The 10,000-nt window shown below is 32.3% G+C and overlaps 3 protein-coding genes across 3 annotated transcripts in view; all 3 read left to right on the top strand.

The window, feature by feature from the left end:
• The window catches only part of LOC122249029 (cystinosin), a 7,118-nt gene extending 5,098 nt beyond the window's left edge, over nt 1-2,020 (top strand). Inside the window, exon 8 of the mRNA XM_086554374.1 lies at nt 1,023-2,020. Coding sequence (XP_086410500.1) covers nt 1,023-1,150 — 128 coding nt within the window. The 3' untranslated portion in view covers nt 1,151-2,020. The remainder of the gene's footprint in view (nt 1-1,022) is intronic.
• Nucleotides 2,021-2,696: 676 nt separating this feature from the next.
• Nucleotides 2,697-10,000, top strand: part of LOC122249032 (uncharacterized) — a 25,249-nt gene continuing 17,945 nt past the window's right edge. Inside the window, exon 1 of the mRNA XM_086553906.1 lies at nt 2,697-2,838. The gene's annotated coding sequence lies outside the window, so the exon portion shown is untranslated. The remainder of the gene's footprint in view (nt 2,839-10,000) is intronic.
• The window catches only part of LOC122249030 (glycosyltransferase 8 domain-containing protein 1), a 7,564-nt gene continuing 262 nt past the window's right edge, over nt 2,699-10,000 (top strand). The window contains exons 1-8 of the mRNA XM_086553905.1: nt 2,699-2,838; nt 4,495-4,646; nt 4,916-5,039; nt 5,482-5,623; nt 5,881-6,047; nt 7,146-7,416; nt 7,631-7,743; nt 7,866-10,000. The exon at nt 7,866-10,000 is cut by the window's right edge and continues 262 nt beyond it. Of these exons, the coding sequence (XP_086410031.1) occupies nt 2,814-2,838; nt 4,495-4,646; nt 4,916-5,039; nt 5,482-5,623; nt 5,881-6,047; nt 7,146-7,416; nt 7,631-7,743; nt 7,866-8,038 (1,167 nt within the window). The 5' untranslated portion in view covers nt 2,699-2,813 and the 3' untranslated portion in view covers nt 8,039-10,000. The remainder of the gene's footprint in view (nt 2,839-4,494; nt 4,647-4,915; nt 5,040-5,481; nt 5,624-5,880; nt 6,048-7,145; nt 7,417-7,630; nt 7,744-7,865) is intronic.

Below are 10,000 nucleotides of genomic sequence, written 5' to 3'. Positions count from 1 at the left end.
TATATATATATATATATATATTATATATATATATATTATATATATATATACATACACACACACACACACACACACACATGTAGAGAGAGAGAGAAAGGGAAAGAGGAGAAAGAGAAAGAGTTACATAGAAAGATTGATAGGTATATAGAAAGATAAACGGGTAGATAGAAAATGGATGGATAGATAGATAGATACAAATAGTCAGATATGCAAAGTTTTATATATAATACACATACATACTCTTTAATTTTAAAAAAATCCAATTAGACATTTGATTGTCATCATAGTCTTTAGCTCATTTTTCACACTGTTACCATCAGCACTGTTTTTTTTTTTTTTTTTTTTTCTAAGTCATGTTTTGACAAAAGGAGTGGCAGCCCATAGATCCAATGGGAGACCAATAATATTAATTACCATCAAGTTTGCTACATTTTCCACTGTAAGGCGGCTTCTTTTATTTGTGTATATGTTCATTTTTGAAAAGCCTCTTTCTGCCTCGGCAGAACTGACAGCAATAGTGTTGATGATATTTTTAGCCTTAACCAGTTTGAGGAATCACAGGATTATGGATTTTTTTTCAGGACACTTCCCACATGATTATGAATGTGACGGGATTTTTTTTAGTGAAAGTGATTACATTAGATTATAAATACAGCCTCAGAAAAATCCTGCCTGCTACAACGGTGTTTACAGAAATGGAGCTATTAACAAAACGAATCAATGATGCCACATTCCCTTCCCCTTCCTCACTGAGACTCGGTGTTACCAACTCAAATTAACTTGGGAAATATCGGATCCACCCGACATCAAATCTGGTTTTAGTCGTGTTTTTGACTATCAAAAGCCAGTAACAGATCTATGTGGGGTCTACAAAATAAGATGTGTAATAGGGGAAAAAAATTAAAGCTCCTGATTTAAACTAACAACCGGTTCTCGGGATTAATGAAACTCCAAGAATATATTCTTATGAACCGGTGTGAACCGGCTGAATATCATTTAAAAAGAAATGTTATTTTTTCCAGACGATTGGATCTCCGTGTTCAACAACTTCAGCAAGTTTGGTCTCGGAGTCATAACAATTCTCTTCGACCTCATGTTCTTCTTCCAACATTACTATTTCCACTTACGTAAAAAACCACTCGTAATTTAGTTGCTTTAGTTATTATTATTCCTCGTTATTTCTATTCATCTACGTAACAGTCATTTACCGTTACTGCTACAAGCACTGGTGTTACTGATACTAACATTTTATTTATTTTACTTATCCTATAGCGGCTCATAGGCTATCAAATATGTCCTTCTCATATGGTGCTTTATCTTCTGATTTAAGCGTGTGTGGGTGTGGTTGAAAGTATGACCGAGTTTGATTTTTCCCTATGAGGTTTGCTATGCATGCTTGATCAAGGTGATGCAACTGAGTGGCTGTAGCCTTGGGGAGTGAGTGGGTGAGTGTGTGTGTGTGTGTGTGTGTGTGTGTGTGTGTGTGTGTGTGTGTGTGTGTGTGTGTGTGTGTGTGTGTGTGTGTGTGTGTGTGTGTGTGTGAGAGAGAGAGAAAGAGAGAGAGAGAGATAGAGAGATAGAGAGATAGATAGATAGAGAGAGAGAGAGAGAGAGAGAGAGAGAGAGAGAGAGAGAGAGAGAGAGAGAGAGAGAGAGAGAGAGAATGTCTCGTCTTTCACTGTGTATTTTCAAATTACGTTACTGCTATTACTCGTTTTTAGCCCAGAAATGAGAAATGATCTGATCACCATGCTTTGCACTCTTTAATATATTGATCATTACTTCATACAACGTAACATCGCATGAACATATATTTTATAGATTACCACTTACACAATCAACACCTAACATTTGCGTTGGAAAACATGTATATATTCACCAACACTTCATTTCCGTTTTCATTGAGAGTACAAGTGTATTAATTTATGGAGTCACTACTAACTGTAAAATATTTTAAGTTGCTTTATGTCAGTGTAACTTTGTAATTTATTTATCAGAGATGGTCAGATTTAATTTATATATAATTAAATTATTAAAGTTAATCAACTATTATACAATGTTTTTTTTTTTTCATTTCGCCTCTCCTGCCTTTCAATATCAGTGGAAATAATAAAAGTGCATTAAAAGATATCTGTATTCCCCTGGTAACTCATACCTCAAACAAAACAAACGTCCATGCAGTCGTGAACCTTAAAATATCTTAGAAAATAAATTTAGAAGTTAAATCAATATCAATTACAGTGTGACAGAAAATAATAGCTACTGTTCTACGCGTATACATCTACTATTGAAGATCAAAGGGTCTTTTAGCTATACATTAAACAGATCACAAAATCTTAAAGATTTAAGCTTTAACAAATAACTTCAGTTTATTAATACACACACAATTATTAACTATCCAGGACAATCAGAGTGGTTGCCAGTTATGGAATAACAATATTATTTTTTCCCGTGACACGAAGCGGCTGGTGTTTACATCTGAGAATCGTTCGCGCTTTTGGCGTTGGCTTCAATTTCATCAATGCCGTTATATATCTAGATGTTTATACAGAAATCTCACATAAGAAAAGAAATTACACTAGGTTATTTACTAAAGGACTGTATTTTTAAACAGAGGCACTCATGATCGTGTTATAACAAAGCAAAGATACATTGAACACGGGTCTCACACAATCGAACTTCGTAAACTTCCTTGTGGGTGAGGGTGCGAGTGCCAAGGGAGGTGCCAAGCGGTAGGAACTGACTGGGCATCCTTGTGACACAGTCGTGACGTGTCCGTGCCCTAGAAACACTTGAACTGATACATCGGGACCATGGCTCACGTTAGACTAAAATTTTGTAAGTAAAATTCTCTGTTTTCTTTTGTTACTTGTCTCTTGATTCCACACTACTCTGCACCACTCCAGGCATGTGATGTCCCGTAAGAAACGTTTTATTTAGATTAAACTTAAGCTTTTGTTCGTAATTGTATTTCCAGACGTGGATAGATGATCAAGGTGTTACTTCAATTTTTGGGGGGCAAGTGTCATTATATGTGTGTATTATAATCAGCAGCCTTTACAGAGTATCACTGTATTAATTTGATGATATTAATATTTCTCACAAACAAAAGTCGGTAATTCAAAGACAAAATAAGGTAATTTTCTATTATAGGCCCATGTGGCAAAAGAGAAATATATAGTATAGTGGTCATAAAGAACACATTAATGAACATTACTATTACAGGCAGGTATAAAAAAAATATATATATTATTATAAGTAGATATAAATTAAAATCTGTGAAAAGTAAGGCCTCAATATTTGCACAGTAACTCATCATGTGATGTGGTGGCTTCAACTATTCAATTTTCAATATTCAGCAATTAATAAACCTCCACTACATATACTAGAGAGACAGAAGTTTTAGACCTGCCTGGTAATTTATGGTCAAATTCGGTCCAGAGTATAACTAGTGGAGGTCTGTTTTCTATTGTTGGAGGTCAAAGTGCAGAAATGATGGGTATTGCTTGTTGTGGTCCTTCTCTGTATAAACACCCAAATTGACATTGTATTCTAGAATAGTTACATTGCATTTATGCTAAAAGAAAATGTGTGATAGTTAGAATGGTAGATAAAACAATAATATAGTTTGTAAAAATTATTATAAGTATTGACTAAGCTATTTATAAATATATCTTAATGGAACTAAAACTCTGAGTGAAAATTTATATGTTAGTATTCATCTACCATGTGTAGATAGAATACAATATTTTGTAACTGAATGCACCAAAAAAAGTATACCTGTACTACACATTATACACATTTTACAAAATGGAAATTATTGTATGATTTCCCGCCTCTAGCACATTTTTTTCCTGCCGTATGAAAACCAAATACATCATGCTTTTGTGGCATTTTTGTGCAATTGTCATTTATAAGGAAATGATACAAGGAATTAAAATATCCTTGGAAGGACATTGGTACTCCATAATTCTTCAGGATAAAAAAAAAACTGAAAATTCCTCTTGGAGACAGTGTAAATTTTCTGTACTTGTTGTACAGCTGGTTTCACCAAGTTAAAAGGTTAGTCATCATTGCTTTCTTTTTCTTTCTTGATAAATTTTGATGTATATAGATACTGGAAAATGATCCCTTACCATTAATCTTCTAAACTGCATAAGATGTCTGTTTTTCTAGAAAATAATTTTACCAAAAGCATAACCATTTAGAAAGTCGAGGTGATCATTCTTAGGATTATGACTTAATAGTTTAGTATAACTAAAATATTGCATACCCATGTTATATTGAATGTGCAGAATTAGTGTGAAAATCATTTTAAATCATTGTATCCTGAATATAGTACCTCATTTCTTCATACTGGATTAGAAAATTTTATAGAGATTGTCATATATAATTTCACTGATTAAAACATACACACATTAATTCTACATGATTATGATTAACTTCAGTAGACTAGTATCTTTCATAACATTACAAGAAAATGTCCCTTGACAGGTGTGGTAATCCTTGGCATTTGCTGGTCATTACTACTTGTGTATGTAATGTCGTCCTTGAAGTGGCAGCCAGGAGATATTAACGCTGCTCAACACATGGCAGAAACAGGTGGAAAGGCAAACATTCCCATGGCAAGAGCAGTAAAGAGCAAAGTAAGGATGTATATATTTTTTTATTTTGAAAGAAAATTGTATGTGTTTAAGTTGATATCTTTATATAAAATGAAAAGATGCTAGAAGGACTACTGAAAAATGTGATACCAAGTTTAGATCACAAGATGTGATTTATGTTTTTAATTTAGGTTAACTCCTGTTAATGCAGTATTGCTTTTGTTAGAATAGTCTCTTGAGGTTAATATAGCTTTGAAATATCCCATATAAACTTTGAAAAAAGGCCAACTAAAGGTTTTCTTATTTTACAGATGTTAATCAAGGAAATATTAGATGCAATACATTTAAGCAATAAAAACAAATCAAAAACAATAAATACAACATTGATGAAAGACCTAGTTGTACCCACAAAAAAGAATGAAACCAAAAAGTCTGGTAAGTTTATGTATTATCATTGACACAAAAGTAAATAGATGACAGAGATGGCAATGGCAAATATCAGTAAATTAGAATTTTGAGTAAAGTTTATTAGTAGAGTTAACTGTCTGAATAAGTATATTAATCAGTTAAAAGTTCCTTTTTATCGTTCTTTAGACTAAGTTCAGATCTTATCCACTGGTAATTAGAGAATTATTATTTCTCTTACATTGTTAATTTTTGGTTCAGCTTTTTAATATTTACTTCATACTTAAAACTAAGTATTTCTGAAATTATCATTAAGAGATGACAATGCAAGTACAAACAAAACTCATAACATGAAAGTAAAAATTCTTAGAAATTAAAGGTGACTTGCCATTTACACATGATGTGCTCATGATTTACTTTCTCCTGGAATGATTGAAAGAATCACTAAAAGGAGTATACATACTTTTTTCAGATTCATCAATTAATGTGGTGATCTCTGGTGATGCAGAGACCCTACTGGGTGTAATGGCAGTGATCAACAGTGTAGTTGCAAATACAAAGTCTGCTGTCCACTTTTTTATAACTGTGCCCAAGATTATCATTCCAGATTTCAGGTTTGTTTGTCTTCATTTGTGATTAGTTTACGGAAAGGTAAAGGGATACTCATATTTCTTTCTATTTGTATTTAACCCTTCCAAGACTAGCCACATCATTCACAGAAGGGTTAAATAACATGATATAAAGCTGTCTTTTAGTAATGGAAGGAATTGTCTAGTGGTAATTCAGTCATTGTTATATTACCTGTGCGTTACAAACTTTTTTTCTTTGTTTATTTTTTCTTTTTTTGTTACTTTAATTTACTTTACTGTAGGAAATGGATACTGAAAACGAAACTCCACAAAATAAACTACACCATCCGGCCACATTCGCCAGAAATGCCCAAGGGGAAGCCGCATTTTGCCAAGATCTACCTCTTCTCGATATTCCCAGAATTGGAGGGCAAGTTTTTATACCTGGATTCAGATGTTATTGTACAGGGTGAGTAATTTCAAGTGATTTATCCCAAGTGGGATTGATTGTTATTGAAATTCATATTAAACACACATATATGCAAACATGCACCCACATGTATTGATTAGTTGTCAGATATTCAGTGACCATCTACAGTTTTAGAATAGGAAAGTACCAGATCCAATGACATCTAGTTTGACTTTATTAAAGACAGACATTATACATCAACAACTCAATCAATAATCTTATTTGACCCAAAGGTTAAGAAATGTTGCTTTATAGCATACTGTAGTGAAGCTGTATTGATTTGATACCATACCTGGTTATATCATATAAGAATTTAGGATGTTAATACTATACATTATTGTATATATAATAGTGATAGAAAAGCACAATACATATGTGGACATATGTCTAGAGGTATACTATGTAAAAGAGAGATGAGATATTGTGTTGTGTATGTGATGCTGTTGAGTTCAGAACATCCTGTTACATCTGCTACCTTTGCTACTGCCTGTTCTCCAGTAGGAATACATGAAAATCTATGGTAAATGTTGCAAGCCTATGCATATTACTCGAGTGCTGTTCACAAATGAGACACTGTCTGTAGTTTCCATACAGGATGATAATTTGTTTAAAAAACAAAAGAGTATTAAGTAAAATAGTATATTTTTTGGTAATTTTGTTATAGTATACATAAGATATATATTTCAGTAAAGTAAATAATTGAATCATTTGCCAAATAAATTTCATAAAGAAGAATAGCATCTGAAAATCAAATGTAAGTTTGTGTGTGTGTGTTGGTATGGTTCAGATTTTTTCTTCTTTTTTGGACCTGTTATTTCAGCTCATGCTAAATATGTTTCTGTTACATGAAAAATTAATACCTACATCGTTTTTCTTTTCTGCATCTCCCATTTTTAACATATAAAATGAAAGTATATTTAAGGTTTACTTAATATGTTCTCAAGCTTTGTTACTGGTCCAGGTTTTTACTAGGTATTGGCTAGATTTCTTAAGTGCATTTCCTTTTTGTTGTTCTTTTTCTTTTTGTAATGAAATTAATAACAAATGAATCTTCAGGTATCATGTTCAGATGACTAAAAAACATCCTCTCTCTCACAGGTGACATCAAAGAGCTGAATAATGTCCCACTGGATGAGAATCATCTCGGAGCCTTCTCTGAGGATTGCACCTCGGTGTCCAAGCGCTTCAACATGGCAAAACCCCGTTACTCAACGCACATAAACCTCCAGCACCCAAAACTCAAAGGAAACAAGATTAAGCCTATGGCATGCACATTTAACACAAATGTCTTTGTAGCAAATATGACAAAATGGAAGGCAGAAAACGTTACCATGCAGTTATTAGACTGGGTGATGAGCAGTAGTAGAAGGTTAGTACACAGTAGTAATGCATAATCCATGTGCTCAATTTGATAATCATTGCAAGAGTTAGGTTGTCCTATAACCTACAATAATCCCATGAAAAAAAATTATACTCCTCAATGATAATGGTAAGATGCAACTCATTTGTAGGTGTGTGTGTACACTAGTTAAATTTGAATTTGATTTTGGTATTAGAATAAGAAGGGCATATTTTGCTTCCAGACAACCAATCTATGGACAGGAACCAGAAACAGATGAAGCAGAAGCAGCCATGTTGATTGTCCTTTATCACAAGACAGTTCAGTTACCACACCTATGGCATGTTGGTGACTTAGGTAAGAGTAAGAAAGTTAACATTGTTATTTGAATAATGCTTTATAGCAATAGGAATTACCTTTGATGATATGCTAAGGTATTATTTGACTTATTGTATTATAATTTACAATTTGTGTTGCAGGAGTTACAGCAGGAGCTAGTTATTCCAAGGACTTTATTACCACTGCTAAATTGCTACACTGGAATGGCCACTTCAAGCCTTGGGCTCGAAAGGCAGCATTTATTGAGGTGTGGATGAAATACTACTTACCTGACCCAGACAAGAAATATAAGCCTATTCGGAAGTTCATCTAGAGAAGTTTAATACAATATGGCTAATCTGATTTTAAGAAGAGTGCATTATTAGGAACCTATATAGGAAAAAAGAAAGATGACATCACATGTTATTTGAAAATTAGCTTCAGATTGCGCTTATATTTTCATAGAATATATTAAGTGATTTCAGAAAAGAAAAAAAAATATATATATATGTATTCATGTGTGTGTATATATACATATATATATATATATATATATATATATATATATATATATATATATATATATATATATATATATATATATATATATATATATATATATATATATATATATATATTTTTATATATAAATTACAATTAAACTTTTCAAAGATCTTTTGTGCAATATGTGAAAGGCAGCTTTGTATGCAAGCTTGGGATGGGATGGATTTATTAGCACACATTTTAGTGGGCAGACTAACCAGTTTGTGTGACACAATGAGTGAACTGTAGATTACAAAAATGATCAAATATCTTTATATATTATGATGTTACAGTCATGGAAAGGCTTGATCTCAGAGACACTATTCTGATCGTGATCTTTAATTGGCATTACTTATCTCCTCTACCTATGGTTATTATGTTTTACATAAGATAATTATGTTGCCTTCATGTGGACCAATATAGCTTTACTGGAGGAAGTCTGCTTTATAATATTGTGCGACCTGCGATTTTAACAGTGTGTCCTTCGTGTTGTATGAAATTTATTTCATTTCTTTAATTTGTGAAGGATTTGAAGGTGCCAAATGCTTATGAGATGTTGCGCCAAACCTGGAGAATTATTTTGTCTTTAGTTCAATGTCCATTCCTGAAGGTTGTAAGGTATAGTTTGGTATATCATGACCTTTGAATATATCAGCTAGTTTGAGAAGTATTGGGGGAACTTTGGTTCAGCTTAAGGAAGGAACCATAGTGTAGGTTGTTCATCAAAATTTTCATTTAGTTTCATGTTGTTGTTTTTTTATTAATATTCAAAGCATCTGTATAAATGCATCATGGAGCTTAACAGTCTGCACTCTCTGTTTGAGAGATAACTGAGGCATAAGTACCTGACATGCACACAGGTATGTAGTGCTTACCCTCCTAATATGATTATGTAATAGATGAGTTTCAGAGTGGGGTTAATGAATGATATATTTGAGATTATAATATTTTATTGCAAGACATAACCAAACGCTTAGATGAGATTTTAAGAGGTTGCATTCCATTTTAGGATATGGAATTTATAATGAAACAAGAATGAGTTAGTAATGAAAATTCAGATTTTTATATAGAATATGTGTTGGTTGTCACAGGCCTATAGTTGTAGCTTGATTTGTTTGTCTTTTAACTTATTATGGTCTACCAAGGTTTCATTGTGATTATGGTGCTCAGAACATATAGGAATATATTGTATAAAGTATGTCTTCTAGTATTAAAGACATTTATATTTTCTGTCAACACATTTGAATGTAATTTTATATTTAGGCACAATTTTTCATTTGTTGTTTAGGCAAGTCACCCTATTGACAAACTTAATAATGTGGTTATTGTCTACAATTTTTTCAGTTTTCTAGTCAAGTCTAGATCTTGGTTTGAAGTGAAATTTTACATTGCAAAATATATTGTACTTAGATTTTTAAAAATACTTATATCAAGTATGCATATTTGAACTTAGCACTAAGCCAAAATTATTAAAACAAAATTTCATGAATTAAAAATCAGGGAATATGTGATAGAGAATGATAAGTATATCGGTTGTTTTCAAATCAATCATTTTCATTACTTAAAAGCTGAAGCAATTTCAAATGCTGTTTATAGAATAGACTATTTAGAGATATCATGATAGATTCATAAAGCCAACAATTAATTTGAGATCATATACATAAGTGTAGCTCTTTAGAATTGAGGAAAGAGACGTATTTGACTTGAAAAGATGACAACAAAATACTATTGTTAATCGAGAGCAAAGACTAAT

This window comes from Penaeus japonicus, unplaced genomic scaffold (genome assembly GCF_977035675.1).
Source record: "Penaeus japonicus unplaced genomic scaffold, GWHDUDI00000001_assembly GWHDUDI00000029, whole genome shotgun sequence".
Taxonomy (NCBI): Eukaryota; Metazoa; Arthropoda; class Malacostraca; order Decapoda; family Penaeidae; genus Penaeus; species Penaeus japonicus.
The sequence above is the reverse complement of the archived record's forward strand: the minus strand, read 5'-3'. Positions and strand labels throughout refer to the sequence as shown.